Source organism: Lepidochelys olivacea (genome assembly GCF_965140295.1).
Source record: "Lepidochelys olivacea isolate rLepOli2 genome assembly, chromosome: 7".
In the NCBI taxonomy this organism is placed as follows: domain Eukaryota; kingdom Metazoa; phylum Chordata; order Testudines; family Cheloniidae; genus Lepidochelys; species Lepidochelys olivacea.
In genome coordinates, this window is record NC_140417.1 from 84,984,256 (window position 1) to 85,005,839 (window position 21,584).

The 21,584-nt window shown below is 44.3% G+C and overlaps 1 protein-coding gene across 3 annotated transcripts in view; it reads right to left on the bottom strand.

The window, feature by feature from the left end:
* The window catches only part of PALD1 (phosphatase domain containing paladin 1), a 193,205-nt gene that overhangs the window by 21,587 nt on the left and 150,034 nt on the right, over positions 1–21,584 (bottom strand). For all 3 annotated transcript variants that reach the window (XM_084635426.1, XM_084635428.1, XM_084635427.1), the window contains one exon: positions 2,971–3,126. In XM_084635426.1, coding sequence (XP_084491552.1) covers positions 2,971–3,126 — 156 coding nt within the window. The remainder of the gene's footprint in view (positions 1–2,970; positions 3,127–21,584) is intronic.

The following is a 21,584-nucleotide window of genomic DNA, read 5'->3' on the forward strand; positions in this document are numbered from 1 at the left end:
AGCTAAATAGACTGAGGTGCTTTGGAAAGGCAGTTTTTCTAGACTTCAAATAATTTATGTAGTTCTTTTCTGAACACCTTCGAATTTGTCAACAACCTTACATGCAGCAAAGAGATCAAATTTTCCAGGTACCCACAAAGGCCATTTGGAAAAGAAGGTGGCTTCTGTTTTTCACATCTCTACACTTGTACTGATTGTCCCAGTGATGCCAGGAATTTGGACTGGTGATAAACATCAAGAAATCTTGCAGTACCAGTGCTAGGATGTTGAACAGTGGCAATGACAGAAGATGTCTTTTTAAAAAGTGATATAATAAAACTTGTGCAAAACCCTGTGTAGACACACTTGTTTTGGTTTAGTTAAACTGATTCCTAACCATTTTAAGCTAAAACAAAATAAGCTTGGTTTACACCAGAGTAAGAACATGCATATAGCCTTTTGCACCAGTTTAACTAAATCAGTTTTTTAAAAAAATCACACCTTCAATAAATTGGCACAACTTTCTCACATCGATCTGAGCTTGCGACTGCTGTGATGCACTTCATCTCAGATAGGATGATGGCAGGGAGGGGGGTAACTAGTGTCACTCAGCAGTGACCTCTGACTGACCAAAGCATGATGCTGATGGGTACTAAAATGAATGCCATCCCCTCCTATTTGTCTAGAAGGGCAATGAACTGGCTACAATGTGGAGGCAAGAGAAGTAAAGAAGGGAAATTTCATGGAATCCATGCACTGCCAAACCATAATTGCCTTCTGTTTTTTTAACAATGTAAACAGTGCCAGCTGCCCAGAATAGGTTTCAGTTAATCTAATTCAGGTTTAAATTGAAGTGTAGGATGGATCACAGGTTGGACTGTATCACAGGGTGACTCCAAAAAAGAGGGCATGAACTGCAGATAAAAAAACGGCAGGGACTTGTGGGAGTTCAGGAATATTTAGTATGTAGAACAGGTGCAATCAGAGGAAGGAAGAGAGGATGTAACTGGGAATACTCAAAACAGGAGTGAAATTGAAACAGGCATTTTTTGGGAAAAAACATTATAGGGCAGCAAAGCAGACAGATAGGTGGAGGAACTAGATTGGCTGCAAGCTCTCCTTCCAGCCCAAAATGTTGCTATTTAAATAGATAGTCAGTAGTTTTAAACATGACTGAAGACAAAATAGTTAGGAGGTCCCTAAGCCTCCTGTTTGAATGAATCAAACTGAGGCAGCAGCAGTGCTTGGGAGATCCAATTTAAAATTAGGATATTTCCATAAAAGGTCCACTTGCCATCTTACCAGCACACTAAACAATACCAAACATTCAGGCTCACAGCAGGATTCTGGATGATCAAAAGAAATGGGACTTGTATATACCAGCTGAAATGTCTAAAACTGTCTTGAAAGGGTTTGAGTTTTTTTCTTTGGTCATGTCTCATGTGTTTGAATTACCACTCATCCTCAGATTCATGGGCTAGTCCCACACCTACGCTACAGGATAACTGCAGAGCCCAAAAGTTATCGGAGGATATGATCATATTGTATCACCCTATCAGGACACTGCGTCAAGACATGAAGACGCAAATGGTGTGACACAGAATTGGACATCATAACACAAGTGCTCATTCAGATACTAATCAGGACATCCTGTGAACAATGGCTCAAAAAAAGAAAACAGCTGTTTTCCATGAGAGTAAATCCAGGATTGCAGTGGCAACAACCCATTCTGGATTTACAGCAACATATGACTGCAAGTGAACAGTTTCTAGGAGGTTTGTGTTTCTTTCTGTGAAAACTCTGAGTGGAGGCAAGGTGAAGAGCTAGTGGCTGTGAGCAATTGTTGACAATGAGGAAGTAGAAACGTGGCCGGGGATGAAAGTAAAAAACACAAGTAACAAATAAAAAGTTGCTCTTTTGGGTAATTTTATCACAAATGGCAGGATTACTTTATTATATGTACTACTAGTCACTGGAACCTCATAGCAGGGTTCAGTTAAAAATAAAAAAACAATGCCCCCCCCACCCCAAAAAAAACCCCCAAAACAAAACCAAAACCCAAGGTCCAGCCTAAACCACCACCACAATCCCTTGAAATGAATGTACCCAAAGTACACACATGTTTGTGAGGTTTTCATAAAGTTTCTTAGAGGGAGAAAATTGGGGGAAGTCCTTACACTCACCCTATCATCCCTGCCCCTTCTCACTTGCAATGGCAGGACTACTTCTGCAGCTGGAGTGGAAGGTGCAGCTGACTAGGGCCTACTGTGGGGAAATGGGACCAAAGGTTTGGATAAATTCAGCTAAGCACCCACACTCTGGGGCACACATTCTAATGGAAGTTTTTCAAGTATACACTTCACTAGCTCAGATAGGAAGCTTACCTCCCATGTACCTAAAAGGTTTTTTCATTTACATTAACAATTTCTATCCAGATAAGGACCAATATGTGTTGCTGTATAGTGGGATTGTGTATTGCTGATACTACCTGATAAAGCAATTGTGTCACTAGCAATAAATTTGAAACATGTTTTAAATTATTTCATTTGGCTTCTTTATTTGGTTGAAGTGGACCAAGAGGAAGGACTGGAGAAAATTATTCTATTGGTCTGCGCCTAGTCTATACAGTAGGTCAAGTGGGTCTTTTTCCGTATTCAGAAATCACCATTCCCCTTCCAGGCAATAGTTTTTCGGCATTCAGCCAAACTGAATTTGATTTGTGGATGGGCTAGCATATAAACCCTATATACAAAGATGAGCCATTTCTGAGGTCCATTGCAAACATGAGAGAAGAACAGGTTTATGAAATACTGCTTTGGTGAAACCTTTGGTCATGAACACACTGGTAATCAGAAAAACCAGCTGCCTGAGCCAGTCATCATTTCCTCTCTAATACAAATGCAGGATTGAGTGTAGGCCCCATTAACACACACTCAATGCAGTTGATTTCTCTTCCTAAGTGCTAACTGTGGGAGCTAGGAGAATTCTTACCTCACGCATCCAGACACTGAATGGCCTCTGCCAAGAGTCCTTCTTCTCCAGATGCAGGTAGGCATTGAACAGGATCAGATAGATGTATCGTTCCAAATACTGTAGGCTCCGCAGTTGCAACGTCCGCATTTCCTTCTCTTCCTTGGCTGTTTTCCCCTGAAATGAAGGATGACATAATTGGAATGATTCAAAGTCACCATCACGGATTCCATTTGAACATCACATACAAGAATGCACTGAAAACAAAGATCTATATACCATGGGCCTAATTCTGAGCTGATGTAAACAGGAGGGGTAGGATATCTATAAGAAATAAGAGTACATTATTTCTTCATCTGAACAGAATAGTCAAGAGCAAGGAATATCATCACAATGACATTAGATGGTTCTTTCTATTTCTCTGGAAGGGAAGAGTACAGTTAGCTTTAGTTTATTGGGGGAATCCTTAAGAAATTAGTAACTGGAATCTCAGCCTGTACTTAAGGCACCCCTTATTATAACATTTTAGGCTTTCAGTTCAGCAATTCCACAACGATCAAAATGCCTTCTACTTTTTAAAAGATAGTCCATCACTGAGGGGTTCTCCCTTCTAGCAAAAGATCTACTGCAAAAAAAGTCTTCTTCCCCTTTAAAAATATTCCTACAGTTGAGATATTCCCCTTTTAAAATCCATTGGTATCGTCATAAATATAAAGGGAAGGGTAACCACCTTTCTGTATACAGTGCTATAAAATCCCTCCTGGCCAGAGGCAAAACCCTTTCACCTGTAAAGGGTTAAGAAGCTAAGGTAACCTCGCTGGCACCTGACCCAAAATGACCAATGAGGCGGCAAGATACTTTCAAATCTGGGCGGGGGGACAGGCTCAAAGGGTTTGGTCTGTCTGTGTGATGCTTTTGCAGGGAACAGATCAGGAATGTAAGCCTTACAACTCCTGTAATGTTAGTAAGTAATCTAGCTAGAAAATGCATTAGATTTTCTTTTGTTTAATGGCTTTTAAAATAAGCTGTGCTGGAGGGAATGTATATTCCTGTTTTTGTGTCTTTTTGTAACTTAAGGTTTTGCCTAGAGGGATTCTCTATGTTTTGAATCTGATTACCCTGTAAGCTATTTACCATCCTGATTTTACAGAGGTGATTTTTTTTTACCTTTTCTTTCATTAAAATTCTTCTTTTAAAAACCTGATTGATTTTTCATTGTTCTTAAGATCCAAGGGTTTGGGTCTGTGTTCACCTGTACCAATTGGTGAGGGTTATTATCAAGCCTTCCCCAGGAAAGGGGGTGTAGTGCTTGGGGGGATATTTTGGGGGAAGACCTCTCCAAGTGGTCTCTTTCCCTGTTCTTTGGTTAAAACACTTGGTGGTGGCAGCATACTGTTCAAGGACAAGGCAAAGGTTGTACCTTGGGGAAGTTTTTAACCTAAGCTGGTAAAAATAAGCTTAGGGGGTCTTTCATGCAGGTCCCCACATCTGTACCCTAGAGTTCAGAGTGGGGAAGAAACCTTGACAATCCTGTGAGGCTTTCTCCAAGTAGAAGTCCCCATAATTTGGTGGGAGGTGTGAAGCCATAAAGAATCTATCACACTGGAGAACAAGTTGCATAAAACTATGAGCCTTTCCTCACATCATCTTGTCTGTCAGTGAAGTCCCTCTGAAGGAGTTTCTCACAATATTCCTACATGAGCACAAATTTATCCACCATCCCCAGTCTCCAAATGCCCAGGAAGAAGAATTGAGCCAGCTCTTCAATCTCACCTTTCCATCATAGGGCAAACCAATGTTTACAAGAATGAGGGAGAAGTCAGATACAGCCTGGTAAATAAAAGCCATGACATTTAGGACAATATCTATCTTGTAATCTTGAATGAATGTGATGATCTCACATCAGACCCTGGTGGAAAGTCTTTGCTTCCTCTTTGCTCCAGGAAGGTTCAAGTACAGTTTATTTTTAGTTTCACATTTTTTTGTTGAAGCTCTTCCATGTTATTGTGATTCATCAGCACTACTGCACACCAGGTAGATTTTACTTCCTGGAACACATTCTGTTCACACCACAATGCACAGCAGTTCTGGCCTATTATACAGCATCCCCAGTCCAAGGATTCTCTCACTATTTCTCATTGGTCTTTCCACATACTGCTGGTATAAATCCCTGTAAATCCTTGTAGAAGGATCCTTGCTTTCCTTGACCAGGTCAGCCATTATGTTCTTACTGGACAAATCTCCCTGCTCAATAAGTACTATATCCCTTCCCTTGCTGCCCTATCAAGTGCCTGTCCTGGTTCGGCTCGCCCATTTTTTGACAGGCTATTATGCGGTTGAAAAAAAGTACTTTGTGATCAGTTTTTCCTCTCTTAAAGGATTATGTCTCTCCAAGACAGGAAGAGACAAAGCTGAGGAGTCAACAAATTTAAGTTTTGTTTTTTCTTTTTTTAAAGTGGTATCACACGATGTCTCCTTGGCAACAACAAATGTAACAAGTGATCGCACAACACTTGTATCAAAAAATGAAGTTGAGGAACACTCTCAAGTGGATTCTATATACATAAAGCCCTAGGCTTCGTGAACGTCAACCAGCCCACCCCACCGCACAGCAGGCTACCTACAAAAAAAACTCTCATTTTCTGCTATCTGTAGAAAATAAAGAAAACGACTCGTGTTTAAATCATGGGCTGCTTCAAAAGCATCCATGGGAACAAAAGACAACGTAGCCTAACCACCTTCTAAAGTTTAAGGACACTGTGAAATGTGAGCCCCAATCCTGGCTCGCATTGAGTTAGTTTCCATACTTACATGTGCAAATGTGGACCCAGGTGTAGAGGAATGTTTTTACAAGTGCACATTAGCTTTCGCTTTCTGAGTCCGTGGCCCTTTATAGCTGCTCCATTAATGACTTGAGACCTCAGTCTGTCTTGACCTTTAGTACACCTTAGTCTCCTTGAAATCATCTTAGAATGGAGTATTTCTGAAGAAAGGCCCAACCAGCCTTCTGCTGGTGACAAAAATAAGTACGTACTTGAAAATCATTCCTGGTTTAGCTTGGCAATTCAAGCTCTTATTAAACTGTGGCTTCAACTGTATAAAGAGTTCCTCTTTAAGATGTAGCCCTCAAAAATAGAAAAGGTATTGCTATGTGTGTGCTTGTGGGCACATGTGTAATATAGAGAAGGTCCAGGAATAGGCATTCCCTGCCTCACCAGACTACAAACTATACCCTGTCTTTGTTATGGCTGTCCTATTTTTGAATGGCTACAGCTACTAGGCAACTGAAGATTGGCTCTTCCTCACTTCCTGTCCCTAATCTGACTGTATTACAGCAGCGACTAAGGGAGACATGGATTTACAGGTGTCTGCTCTTTGAGTCACAATTTCTTGCTGAGCTCTCAAAAGACTTTGCCTGTGTTCCCCTTGAATACCACACTGTAAGTAGACACTAGGTCCTTCTAGATTCAGGATAACTAACTCAAGGAGGGTCCAGAGCTTGTGAGAGCCACACAGAGATCTATATTAATAGAAAAGTAAAACTACTGTTATTTCCAAGATGAATGCAAGTCAAGGCTGACAGACAAAGCATGATGTTCCCTATCACTCTGGTTCACTATACCAGGATCAAAATTAAGAAGCGGCACAACAATCAATCAGCTGATGAGCAAGCTTAAGAGGTAGTTTGACATCTCTATCTCAAACTGTTAAAAGAAAATCCCAAACTGGTCTGCAAATAGCATCTCCTCATTAGAGTGCGGGGGAAAAAACAAACCAAAATGGCAATATTAGGAACTGCGAGACTGGATCAGACCCAAGGTCCATCTAGTCCAGTATCTTGACAGTGGCCAGTACCAGATACTTCAGAGGAAATGTAAGAATCCTGCAGATGTGGGATGATCTACCCCACAACACATACACATCCTAGTGTATGTTAGGCAGGGGTCGGCAACCTTTCAGAAGTGGTGTGCTGAGTCTTCATTTATTCACTTTAATTTAAGGTTTCGCATGCCAGTAATGCATTTTAACATTTTTTAGAAGGTCTCTCTCTATAAGTCTATATATTATATAACTAAACTATTGTCGTATGTAAAGTAAACAAAGTTTTCAAAATGTTTAAGAAGCTTCAATTAAATTAAAATGCTGATCTTATGCCGCCGGCCCGCTCAGCCCGCTGCCAGCCTGGGGATCTGTTCACCTAAGCCGGCAGCAGGCTGAGTGGGGCCTGCGGCCGGAACCCCAGCTGGCAAGGGGCCGGCAGCCAGAACCCCAGACCGGCAGCGGGCTGAGCAGGGCTGGCGGCTGGGCCCCCAGACCAGCAGTGGGCCGAGCAGCTCAGCCCGCTGCCACTCAGCCTGCTGCCGGTCTGGGGTTCCATCTGCCGGCTCCTGCCAGCCAGGGTACTGGCTGCTGGCCCTGCTCAGCTTGCTGCCGGTCTGGGATCCTGGCCCTGCCCACATAGAGTGGGTACCTACCTTTTCCCTGGTTCTAGCTCATTCTCTTCCTCTCTCTCTGCACTGAGCTGAGGGTGGGAGTGCACTGAGCTGGGGGTGAAGGATCAGGCTGGGGTGTAGGGTCTGGCCAGGAGCTTGAATGAGGGAGGGGGCTCAGGGTTGGGGCAGAAGGTTTGGGTGTAGAGTGCTTACCAGGGCAGCTCCCATTTGGTGCAAGGGGTACAGGTGGGAATGTGGGCGGGGGGGGGGATGCAGGAGCTCCCGTTTGGTGCTCAGGGTGGGGGTGTGGGGGGGCTGGGTATGTGTGGGGAGGGTGCAGGAGTCAGGGCTGGGGTTGTGGGGGGGTGCAGGGGTCAGGGCAGAGGGCTGGGTGTGTGTGAAGGGGGTGCACGGGTCAGGGCAGAGGGCCGGGGTGTGTGGGGGGTGCAGAGTTCAGGGCAGGGGGCTGGGGTGTGTGTGTAGGGGTGTTGGAGTCAGGGCTGGGGTTGTGGGGGGGGTTCAGGGGTCAGGGCAGGGGGCTGGGGGTGTGGGCTAGGGTCCTGGGGGTGCTCCCAGTCCCCTGCCCAGAGCGGCTCATGGCAGGGAGCTGGAGGGGATAAGTCCTGATTCCACCCCCCTTCCCCAAGGCCCCGTCCCCACCTCTTCTCCGCCTCCTCCCCGGAGCAGCGAGCGGGCGCTGCGGCTCCGCTTCTCCCCCTCCCTCGCAAGGGCTATCAGCTGATCGGTGGCAGGGAGGGAGGGAGGGAGAGGAGGGGCAGGAACCCAGCACGGGGTGGGAGGGAGCTTGCCTGCCCTGCAGCAGCAGCCGGCAGGACCAAGCTTTTTCACCCTGCCCCTGCGGGGGGGGCAGGGGGAGAGGGGGGGCATGGGGGCAGAGAAGAGCGGGCCGGGGCGGGCAGGATTGTTAATGGCACACTGCTGCCTGCCGGGGTCCTGGCAGCCGGCCCTGCTCAGCCAGCTGCTGGCCTGGGTTCGACAGTGGGCTGAGCAGGGCCAGTGACTGGGACCCGGCAGGCAGCAGCGTGCCATTAAAAATCAGCTCGCGTGCAGTCTTTGGCACGCGTGCCATAGGTTGCCAACCCCTGAATTAGAGTCTGGTTTAAGCCCTGAAGCATGAGATTTAACACCTTTTCCAAAATGTATCATCACTAATTGTGATAACTGAATATTCTTGTTAGCCCTCTAAATATCCAATCCCTCTTTGAATCTTGCTAAACTTATGGCCTCAACAATCTCCTGTAGCAAGGAGTTCGACAGTCCACTTACACACTGAGGAGCATATGTAACTGAGGAGAGTATTAGGAGAGCCTATCTCTAAAGGAAGAACACAAAATAGTTGCCTTAATTTAAGGCTTTCTATTTATTAATATTTGAGAGAAAAACAGTAACAGGAAAACAAGGAAGCAAGAACACCAGAGTACGTACGAAGCTGGAGTGCCAAATTCTCAAGGCAACAAGACAATTTTGCTTTTAATTACATTTCCATTCAAAATTGGTTATCTGAAAAACTTGTCCATTTTTTAAAATAACCTATTAGATGGATGGCCTTTCATCTAGTAATATTAACAGATAAAAAAGCATAAGAGGAGTACCCAAAATGTAGTTTTCAAATGCTATAGAATTATGCAGTTTAGAAATAGATTCTGTGCAGCTGGATAAAGAAAAGTCAATACTTATTGCTTAGCAAATCAGCAATCACCCATATCTGAGAAACTCTTGTTTCTAACTGCACACACCTGCTATGGTATGTTATTTTACAAATATATGACCAACTGTAAGGTTTGGAAGCAGTGGACTCAAACCTCCACAGGCAAGATATTTTGGAATCCCTCTTCCCAAAAATCTGTGAAGCTGTGGGTTGTTCACCAGGGGAACACTACCAAACCTAGGGGGGAGAGCACAGAAAAGTTGTGGGCTACTTTTATTGCTTTTTCTTTCCCATTTAGATGTCTTTATTCTCTTCCTCCATTACTATCGTCAATTCATTCAGCGTTCAGCTTCCTCCTTTCTGTCTGGTTTTAATGCCTTCATTTTCTCTTCTGTTTCTTTTTCCAACAAAATTAACCCTCTTCCCTTTTTCTAGACTAGAGATCTTTCTTTCCACTGGTCTTCCTTTGTTATTTCCCAATTCGTCCACTAACTCCTAGTCATTTCTTCTTTTCTCTCCCTCAAACCAAATTCTCTCTCTACTCACATATGTCTCTGCCCACACTTAAATTGCCCAGTAATTTCTCCCTCTCTCCTGCTGTCCCTGCTTTTGTCAGTATCCCTTCCCTTCAGTGCTGGTCCTCTCTTTTCCCACAGACTCTCAGTGCTCCATGTTCCAGCTGGAACACATGGCCCGAGCTGCGCACTGATCAGAAGAGTACTCATGTTAGAGTGAGGAGTGCTTTTGTGACCATGGGCTGGCTCCCCGCCTCTGGCCTTGTGTTTCAGGCAAAGTAAGGAGCAGTGGTATCTGTAACAGAGGAGCTGGCTGGTGATGAGCAGCATGCCAGAAAGTAGTAGGCTTTGCAGGAACAGCTTCAGAACCTTGGCTTGAGTGGGGGAACAGCAGGTGTCTGGTGATGTCTGCATTCTAGCACAGAGCCAGGACTTCAAATCTCCCTCTGGCAGGAACTCAGAGCTATCCTGAGGGACAGCAGGATAAATGTTACCATTGCAGGAGTCCCCTGCTTCAGAAAGCAGGCTTGGGAGGCCTGAAGTTATGATCATTTCAGGTAATGAGCAGGAATGTAGCATATAAAATGGTTATGGCAATAAGCACATAGTAAATCATATTCTATCCCAAGCAATAGCAGAATGATGGATGCTGGCACTGAAGCAGGTCAATTGCAAAAAATACAATTCCAATGAGCTCAGGTAAAACACTTAGGGAAAAATATCTCAGTTTAATAGGTTCAATATTTCTAAATAAGAAATTAACTTCTTATTTAACAATGATTGACACAAGCAACGTCACATGCGCCATAAGTAGGTGCATAATAAAAATGGTATAAACAGATATAAAAAAAGACAGCAGTTAAGAATTTTCAAAGCTAGCTAGGGGATTTGGAGGCCCAACTCCCTTCTATGGAAAGGGCCTCCAAATCCCCTAGGCTAGTTTGAAAATCTCAACCAATGTCAATATTGTAGCAGGGTGCAGAGCATGCCGAGTGTGGAGCTGCAATTACCCTTGTTTGTGATGGCTCTCTCAGCCTTCAGCATGGTTTGGTTGCCAAGGTGCCTTAGTCCTCCGGCCAAGTCACAAAAAAGTTCACGTCTTCCAAACACCACAAACTAAAAGGCTTCTGTCCCAGTCTTAAGGTGGGCACAGCCCTTCTCTCCGGAGGTTCTTCTATCTTTCTTCAAGCCTTCCCCTTCCCCTGGGCTCAGCTCTAGCCCCTCCTGGGCTCTGCTCAGTTTCCCCATCCTCCTGCTGTTCACCAGGGTCACTGCATCACCTCACTAGGTGGAAGTATAAACAACTTCCCAGCCATCCACAACCCTGAAAGGCCACCAATAATGTAGTCTCTCTCTCTCTCTCTCGCACACACACGTTTAAAATAACACCAAGTATTTTCCTTCAATCTCTAGTGACTGTCTCAACATGCAAAGTGTACAGCTACATTGACTCCTGCTTTTCCAGCAACCTTCCCTTCCAGCTAAGTTTGATTCTACTTAATTGCATCATTCACTCTCCATATACTTGCCGAGAATCATGTGTCCTATTTATCTGCTTGCTGAGGTTTTCTCCTTCTTTCTGGAAGATTGTGCAAGTACTACTAGCAGGAGTGGTGCTGATGACAAGGATGTTGGCTATGAAAATCTGATTGGTCATGAGATTTCTGATTGTAAGTAGGGCCTTGTCGTAGGTTGACTTGCACCTTTAAGAGGGAGTGGGGTCCAGTGTCTCTGTGACCAATTACCTGATGCTCAAGTGGGCTGAAGGAGAGGCAACTAGGCCTTATAAAGATGGAAGCTGGCTGGGGAAGCTGCAAAGAGTTAACAGACTCCTACAGGCAAGTTTGAGGCATTAGGGGAACAAGACTTCAGCCAGGTAGGGCTTAGAGTGGCCCGCTTAAAATAGGAATTGACTTGGACCTTGTGGACTTTAGTTTTGTTTGCAATTGTGATACTAATAAACCCAGACTTTAGTGAGTGGTGTATGCACAGAAAGAAGCCTGTGTGAAGTTTATTGAGGACCAGGAAGAAGGGACACAGAGGGAAGGTGCCATAGAGCCACCCCTAGCCACCAAGGGGTGCTTGGGAGGCAGCTGACCCCATTACAGGGCTAAACAGACAATAAATCATCTTCTGGTTGCATCCATTCTGTCTTCCAGTTGTAGAGATGATGTGCCAAATTCTGCCTTTACTCACACCCCATCCAACCTAGTGCAAATACTGTGATGTTACAGGGCATACGCAAGCACAGAATATGGTCCAATTACATTAGTCAGACCTTTGCATCTCCACTGAAGAGAACGGTACATGGTGATTGTCCGGTCCCTTAGCCTGTGTTTTTTGTGAAATTGAATGAACTAGGATCCCAATAGCCTTGCACTGGTATTATCTTCACTTTTTATTACTGCAAACCAATTCTTCATATCTCCTTTCCCAAAAACTAAACAAATCTTTGACTTTGTGGATGATGAGACTTACCATGGATAATTGCTAATTCTTTCCACATTAGTTTCAGCTCTGTAATAACAGCTGCAGTGAGTTCAGCTCCATTTTCACTCTGGAGGCGATATGGGAAACATAACAGCAGAAAGATATCCATCTGCTGGTATGCAGACTCAGCTGCATGCTTAGATGACAGTGGTCACTGGATACAAAATTTGGTCAAATGTTCCTGGTATAGCACGAGCCATTTGCATAAGCCTTGGGCTACTGACTCTATACAGACATTGGTACTGTGGAAATCACTCACATCAAGATGACTACGCAAGGCAGCTATATAAACCTTCCACACAACCTAAACCACAACCAGAATGAAAAGGTTTTTGACAAGTTACCTTATTTTAAAAGTCCAGATTGGATTTATTCTCACCCTCATCTTTCTGAACACTACTAGTCAAACAGCCCTTGGTATCTTTGCTACAAAGCAGGGAGAGACCTCTATTTTTGCCCTAGAATTCTCAAGTGTGCTGAGGTGAATTAGTGAGGTTCTACTGTATTGTAGATATGTAATGAGCTATAAAGAGTTAATTTTTTCTCAAGGGGGCTCTGGAGATTTCAGCTCTGCCTCCATTGTCATCACAAACCCTTATCTCCTGGATTGACTTATTTACAAGGAAAGCTTTACAGCTCTCTGGGAATCCACACAAGGGAGAGGCAAAAAAAAGCAGTAGTATCAGACCTTGCTCCCTCATCTAGAGTTATGTAAGGTCTGGTGCATTTCTACCATGGGATAGGAGCAAGATTTGTAGATCCCAGGGCACATAGGAAGTCCATAATCATATGCACAATGGAACTCTACTCTATAGCATCTCCCTGTGCCCCAGCATGCAAGGGGATCATGGCTGGCGCACCCACTGGTCCTAACTTCCCTGCGAAGGGGGAGAATATTGGCTTCTAGGGTATTACTACTGCTCTAGGGCTAGAATAATGAGTTCAGAGTGGCTCCATTCCCACTCCACAGCTGGCAACGGAAGGCGGTAAAGACTCCTTTCAACTACTCCCAGAGACAGCTTTAGCATGCAGCTTGACCAGTCCAGTGTACCCTAGTTCCAGGCTTTTGCCCTGCGTAACTAACAGAAATATAATAGCTACCATTTTAGAGACTTGGAATATGTAGGCACTTCATCTCTAAATGAAGACCATCTTCTACAAGCCAACACAGGGAGATGAACATTCAGATTCCTTGGCTCTGCTAATGCCAGAGGGAGAATGCATTTATCCCCACCTGCGACCCGCTTCACACACTGTATTTAAAACTCATGATCTTGATGGTGTAACTGTTTGGTTGCCTGGGAAACTAGAGGATATCACCAAAAAAAGTTAATATCACACTGAAAACTGCAATGTGTCTTGCCATAAAATAAATGGAACTTGGGTGAAGAAGAGGAGAATGGTGGTGACAACAGTGGAGGTGGAAAAAACGAACAAGAATTTCTGTGCTGGCTTTGGCAGCCAAAAGAATGACCCGTCAGATCTATTTTAAGCCAGGCGTTAACTGGTTTTGGAAAGCAATTCTTCTCTGAATCATTTTTATATGACAGTTCACAGCATTCCAAAGCTGCTCTAATTACACATGGCCTGGCCTTCGAGACATATTACCTGCTAGAATGATATCTCTGGGGAGAAAGCCGATCAGACTGGTGGTCTAAAATGGCTGTTTTTGGGGGAGGGAATTTGCTGGAGAAGGGAAAGATTTAAGTTGCTGTCTAGAAGCTTTAGTTACACTTTCATTATTGTTCTGGGAAAACTTAGGGCCTGATCCGGCAAGTATTCCCGACACAGAACTCCCATCCCCTTTTGTCATTTCAGTTTCACTTTATAATCCCCTAATACAGCAGCTTCACTGACTCGCTGGTATGAGTACAAATCTGCATCCCCTGTCATAAATAGAGCTGGGCAAATAGTCTATTCTATTCTATCTAGATATTTGTAAGCTGCTAATCACCATGGTATGTAGGCCAAACGTTTCCACAAATATTCATTTGAAGGATTTTTTTTAACCCATTTGTGCTCTCTGCGTTGTTTCAACAAATATTCATGCAATCAGATCCACTAGCATATCTGCTCTCAGCAAGGGAATCTCTGAAGCTCATGTCTCAATGCTCACACAATGCAAAATTTAAATTGGCTTTCTGCATGCACTTCTAACAAAAACTTGATGTTAAAGCTTGTGCTGGTGTGCAATGTGATTTTAACAAATCACAACCAAGCAACAAAACACATTTGGAATAAGGAAGTCAAAGTTAAAAAAAATAAATTGGCAAATAATTTCAAAACAACAAATACATGTAAGAAAGTTACCATCAGTTCACAAACATTCCATAAGCAGAAAAGACACACAACTCATCAGATCACTCCTTTGCTGGGAATTATTCGCTCAGCTCTCCTCCTAAAGGTATGTAGTTGCTTTTACTTTTCAAATCACTTAACTTACTTTTTGGGAAATAAATATTGCATCCCCAAGCTAAATGTTTCTAGACCCAAATGTCACTATCATATTTCTCCATTCTGCCACAATCCCCCCTTCATGCTCTTTGTCAGGGTGAAATCATCTAGGAATAGCACAAAGCTACAAAAGGGAAAACCTAGCCTTTGAGTTAGTGGGGAAAATTGGAGGCTAATGTTTGGTTAAACAAATATTTTCCAGTAATCCCCAACTTAACATTGTTTGATTAAACAAATATTTCCCAGTAGTCCTCAACTTCCATTTCAGTAATAAATAGGGCTGTCGATTAATCGCAGTTAACTCACAGGAGTCACTCAAAAAAATTAATCGTGATTATCGCACTGTTAAACAACAGAATGCTAACTGAAATTTATTAAATATTTGTGGATGCTTTTCTACATTTTCAAATATATTGATTTCAATTACAAAACAGAATACGAAGTTTACAGTGCTCACTATATATTACAAATATTTGCACTGCAAAAATGATAAAATAAAAGAAACAGTATTTTTCAATTCACCATATACAAGTGCTGTAGTGCAATCTCTTTATCATGAAAGTGCAACTTAAAAATGTAGATTTTTTGTTTGTTTGTTACATAACTGCACTCAAAACAATGTAAAACTTTAGCGCCTACAAGTCCACTCAGCCCTACTTCTTGTTCAACCAATCACTCAGACAAACAAGTTTGTTTACATTTACGGGAGATGCTGCTGCCCGCTTATTATTTACAATGTCACCTGAAAGTGAGAACAGGCATTCTCATGGCACTTTTGTAGCCGGCATCGCAACACATTTACGTGCCAGATATGCTAAACATTTGTATGCCCCTTCATGCTTCTACCAACATTCCAGAGGACATGCATCCATGCTGATGATGCTCATTAAAAAAAATGTGTGTTAATTAAATTTGTGACTGAACTCCTGGGGGGAGAACTGCATGTCTCCTGCTGTGTTCTACTCGCATTCTGCCATATATTTCATGTTATAGAAGTCTCGGATGATGACACAACACATGTTCATTTTAAGAATACTTTCACTGCAGGTTTGACAAAACACTAAAAAGGTACCAATGTGAGATCTAAAGATAGCTACAGCACTCAACCCAAGGTTTAAGAATTTGAAGTGCCTTCCAAAATCTGAGAGGGAGGAGGTGTGGAACATGCTTTCAGAAGTCTTAAAAGAGCAACACTCTGATGCAGAAACTACAGAACCTGAACGATCAAAAAAAAGAAAATCAATATTCTGCTAGTGTAGGCAAACTACAGCCTGCAGGCCACATCCGGCTCCGCAGCCAACTTAATCCGGCCCTCAAGCTCCCGATGGGGAGTGGGATTGGGGGCCACGGCTCCCAGAAGCAGCGGCATGTCCCCCCTCCGGATCCTACGCGTAGGGGCAGCCATGGGGCTCTGCATGCTGCCCCCACCCCATCTGCCACCCCTGCAGCTCCCACTGGCCGAGAACCGTGGCCACTGGGAGCTGCAGGGTGGCGCCTGCAGACAGGGCAGCATGCAGAGCCGCCTGATTGCGCTTCTGTGTAAGAGCTGGAGAGAGGACATGCCACTGCTTCCGGGAGCTGGTTGAGGTTAGCACCACTCAGAGCCTGCACCCATGAGCCCTCCCCACACCCCTGCCCCAGCCCAGAGGTCCCTCCCACACCCTTAACTCCTCATGTCTGGCCCCATCCCAGAGCCCGCACCTCCAGCCAGAGCCCTTACCCCCTCCTGTACCCCAAACCCAATTTTGTGAGCATTCATGGCCTGCCATACAATTTCTATACCCAGATGTGGCCCTCAGGCCAAAAAGTTTGCCCACTCCTGTGCTAGTGGCATCTGACTCAGATAATGAAAATGAACGTGCATCGGTCTGTACTGCTTTGGATCGTTATCAAGCAGAACGTCATTGGCATGGACGCAAATCCTCTGGAATGGTGATTGAAGCATGAAGGGACATATGAATCTTTAGTGCACCTGGCACATAAATATCTTGTGATGCCGGCTCCAACAGCGCCATGCAAATGCCTGTTCTTACTTTCAGGTGACATTGTAAACAAGAAGTAGGCAGCATTATCTTCTGCAAATGTAAATAAACTTATTTGAGTGAGTGGCTGAACAAGAAGTAGGACTGAGTGGCCTGGCCAGTCATGAAACTGGTTTTCAAAGCTTCTCTGATGCGTACCGCGCCCTCCTGTGCTCTTCTAACCGCCCTGGTGTCTGGCTGCACGTAACCAGCAGCCAGGTGATTTGCCTCAACTTCCCACCCTGCCATAAACATCTCCCCCTTACTTTCACAGATATTGTGGAGCGCACAGCAAGCAGTAATAACAGTGGGAATATTGGTTTCGCTGAGGTCTAAGCGAGTCAGTAAACTGCGCCAGCACACTTTTAAATGTCCAAATACACATTCTACCACCATTCTGCACTTGCTCAGCCTGTAGTTGAACAGCTCCTGACTACTGTCCAGGCTGCCTGTGTATGGCTTCATGAGCCATGGTATTAAGGGGTAGGCTGGATCCCCAACAATAACTATAGGCATTTCAACATCCCCAACAGTTATTTTCTAGTCTAGGAATAAAGTCCCTTCCTGCAGCTTTTGAAACAGACCAGAGTTCCTGAAGATGCGAGCGTCATGTACCTTTCCCGGCCATCCCAAGTTGACATGGGTGAAACGTCCCTTGTGATCCACCAGTGCTTGCAGCACTATTGAAAAGTACCCCTTGTGGTTTATGTACTCGGCGGCTTGGTGCTCCGGTGCCAAGATAGGGATATGGGTTCCGTCTATGGCTCCACCACAGTTAGGGAATCCCATTGTAGCAAATTCATCCACTATGACCTGCACATTTCCCAGGGTCACTGCCCTTGATATCAGCAGATCTTTGATTACGTGGGCTACTTGCATCACAGCAGCCCCCACAGTAGATTTGCCCACTCCAAATTGATTCCCGACTGACCGGTAGCTGTCTGGAGTTGCAAGCTTCCACAGGGCTATTGCCACTCGCTTCTCAACTGTGAGGGCTGCTCTCATCTTGATATTCATGCGCTTCAGGGCAGGGGAAAGCAAGTCACAAAGTTCCATGAAAGTGCCCTTACGCATGCAAAAGTTTCTCAGCCACTGGGAATCGTCCCAGACCTGCAACACTATACGGTCCCAGCAGTCTGTGCTTGTTTCCCGGGCCCAGAATCAGCGTTCCACAGCACGAACCTGCCCCATTAGCACCATGATGAATGCATTGGCAGGGCCCATGCTTTCAGAGAAATCTGTGTCCATGTCCTCATCATTCTCATCACCGCGCTGACATCGCCTATTCGCCCGGTTTCACTTTGCCAGCTTCTGGTGCTGCATATCCTGCTGGATAATGCGTGTGGTGTTTAATGTGCTCCTAATTGCCAAAGTGATCTGAGCGGGCTCCATGCTTGCCGTGGTATGACATCTGCACAGAAAAAAGGCGCAGAACAATTGTCTGCTGTTGCTCTGATGGAGGGAGGGGCGACTGACGACATGGCTTACAGGGTTGGCTTACAGGGAATTAAAATCAACAAAGGGGGTGGCTTTACATCAAGGAGAAAAAAAAACAACAACTGTCATACAGAATGGCCCCCTCAAGGATTGAACTCAAAACCCTGGGTTTAGCAAGCCAATACTCAACCCAATGTTCAAGCCACTGAGCTATCCCTCCCCCCGGTATTTCAGGCAGGACTGAATCTCCATTAAAATTTTCAAGGTGCCCCTGACAGACCTCACCGAAACGATTGTCGGCCGTTGATTTCACAGAGGGAGGGAGAGACGGGTGACCAAATGAATACAAAACAAATCTGGTCTATTTCTTGTTTTGATCCACTCCATCTATCTTTTACATCTTTGGCTGGCAGCAGACGGTGCAGTAGGACTGCTAGCCATCCTCATCTCCTGGCTGCTCGGCAGAAGGACTGCCGGCAGGACTAAAGAGAATGACCTGGTCAAGTCACTCCTATTTCAGTCCCTGCGCCCATGTCTGCCCAGGCGCTCCTGACCAACCTTACCGAGGTGGCCAGGAGAACCATCATCATCATGTCCGAGGTGATCAGGCCTATTGCAACGTCTGCTGCCACAAGACAATGAGCTGCTGCTGTGTAGCAATGCAGTACCGCGTCTGCCAGCACCCAGGAGACGTAGGGTGACAGTGAGCTGAGCGGGCTCCATGCTTGCCGTGGTATGGCATCTGCACAGGTAACTCAGGAAAAAAGGCGCGAAACGATTGTCTGCCGTAGCTTTCACGCAGGGAGGGAGGGCCTGACGACATGTACCCAGAACCACCCGTGACAATGTTTTTACCGCATCAGGCATTGGGATCTCAACCCAGAATTCCAATCGGCGGTGGAGACTGCAGGAACTGTGGGATAGCTACCCACAGTGTAACGTTCTGGAAGTCGACACTAGCCTCAGTACTGTGGAAGCACTCCGCCGAGTTAATGCACTTAGAGCATTTTGTGTGGCGACACACACAATCGACTATATAAAAATGATTTCTAAAAAACCGACTTCTATAAATTCGACCTAATTTTGTAGTGTAGACATACCCTCAGAGAAAGGGGACACAGTAATTGTTTTAGATACTGTAAAAGCTTTAGTTTTACTTCAGACTGTTTCTCTGACCATTTTATCCCACAGGACTTTAAGACCATTACTTTTTAAAAGAACTGTACAGTATACATTTGTTTTGTGCTTGTACAGCACAGTGGCCCTGGTCCATCATGGGGGATCCTAGATACTATTACAATACAAATAATGAATAATAATATTTGAGGAAGAGAGATAATCTGTTATAACTTTACTGAGGATATGAAATTAACCTTCCTGAGGCAGGAGTGACTTCGTCCCTCACACATGTGGCAGCCCCGATAAGCAGAAGGGCAGTTAAAACACAAACCCTCCTTATAGTTATCTGTTCAGTTTACAACCTGGTTCATCTTAACCAGCCCCATGATTGTAAATTCACTCTCCTGCAGCTCCTGCCGCTATTAGTCTTTGCCTGTGGTGCACTGAACTGACTATAAGGGGATAGTTCTTCCTGAGAGGGACTGGGGAAGAGTGAAAGACACAGAAGAGCAAAACATGGCCCCCCAAAATGCGTGTCTTTCACTGAGTTACACCTTTATGAGCTGTATTATTCTAACAACTTATGACACATGCGGGGAAGATATTTTCCTAATGCCTGTAACTGAGACACCCAACTATTTAAGCAATAGGACACAACAGGCAGCACATTTTCAGATGATTATAACATGTCTCTGGAAGTGCTGTAGGCAAGACGCTGAGGCCAAATGACTTTAACCACCCAAGAAGTGTAATAATTATTACCATGTAGTGCATAGCATGAAGTATTTTAGTACTATTATGAAATGGAGTTGATATAACAGAATGAGTGTGCGTTTACTGGGCATTATTAGTCACATGTGTATGAGATCACGGATGGTCAGTCAGAAAGCTCTATCTGTGGCCTGGTTCAAAGGCCACTTTAGACCTGAAGTTAATTCATTACGAAGTATTTATGCATGTGTCCTTTACTTCAAAAATATTCAGTACTTGAAAGGACTCTGTTGAAATGAATATTGTACAAAATATTAGGCTGCCAAGACACTGAACACTCCATCTTGGTTTAATCGCCCACTTACTATGCTAGGTATCAGCACCTTCCCTGACATATACTGCATAGCTGCCAGCAAAAACATTCCAGAAAGATTTGGTTTCGATGACCGAGCCGACTCCCTGCAAATTCACAAGCACCATGACCAACAATCCAGTCAGCAAAAGAAAACCCACCACCAGTTCCCTCTCTCCCCGAAGCAGGTATTCTGTCACATCAGCCTATTACCAGTGTTTTCCCCAGGGAAACTGACATCAGTTATGTCTCTGTAAATGGGTACATAAAACACATGAATACTGACAATAGATCTGCACTTTTCCCCACTGGTTACTGCAAGCCTTGAAATCCATAGGAAGCGTGGAATGTGCAAACAAAAGCAGACATGAACACTGGAGGCTTCTCTGTTTCTGAGGTTTTACAACCATTTGTACATTTTGGAAACGACAGGAAAATGAAACAGAATTGTCTTTATTGTGGGTATTTTTATGGTGAGGTTTGTGGGATGTGTAATGGCCCATTAAAATGAGGGCAATCCTAGAAATAACAAGATAGACAGCAACCCTGTGTGAGAACCAGGACTGAAATAAGAACAGGTTTTTGCAGGTTGAGTCAATAGAGGTGCATTTGCAAAGCTGTATGGTAACCTAGGGCTGGAATACCAGGGATGGTTGTAGGTCAAGGTACAGGTGGTGCGGACCAGTGGCTCACAGCTGGAATAGGAGGACATGTATTGCAGGTTAGCATTAGCAGAGCTGTGATCAGATGCTTGCACAGTGGAATGTTCACACCATAACTGACTGAAGCCAAGGGTGTGAGTTTTCCACTTCCAATCATAATAAATATTCACTTTTTTATGTAAAAAGAAAAAAAATACTTCTATGTTTTCTCTTTCCCTCCCAAACGATATGGAATACAATCATGTGTACAATGAATAAGCAGGAGACTCTAGAAATCAGCTGGTAGAACTACAAGCCTCTCTTTCCTATAGCCAGAGAGAGAATATATAGTTTTTGCCATAGATCCCAAGGTACAGTAACAAACATGACTGAGCCTTCTTCACTGTTATATGTGACTGAAAATAGTAACACTGTTTACAGATTGGTTTTTAAATGGAAGTGGATCGTGTTTCAGAACAGGAAGCACTTCCCTGTGGCTAGAAAAAGAAAAACAGCCTTCTAATCCCATTCATAATGCACAAATGAAGGGGCTGTGGCAGATCATATACTGGCTATGGCCTACACATGCTACAAGAGTAACTTCACATTCTAAGAGTCCCATGGAACTAGAGATGCTAGGAACATTCAGGCATTCATTCAACGTGGCAGATGAGAATATACTGAAACAAGGTTGCTCTTTTGTGTAAAGGAATAGAGTTTCCAATCCATCATTTGGAGTTTTAATCTCTTTATAAACAGTTATGGAAAAGCCCTCAGTGTCCTGAAGAAATTA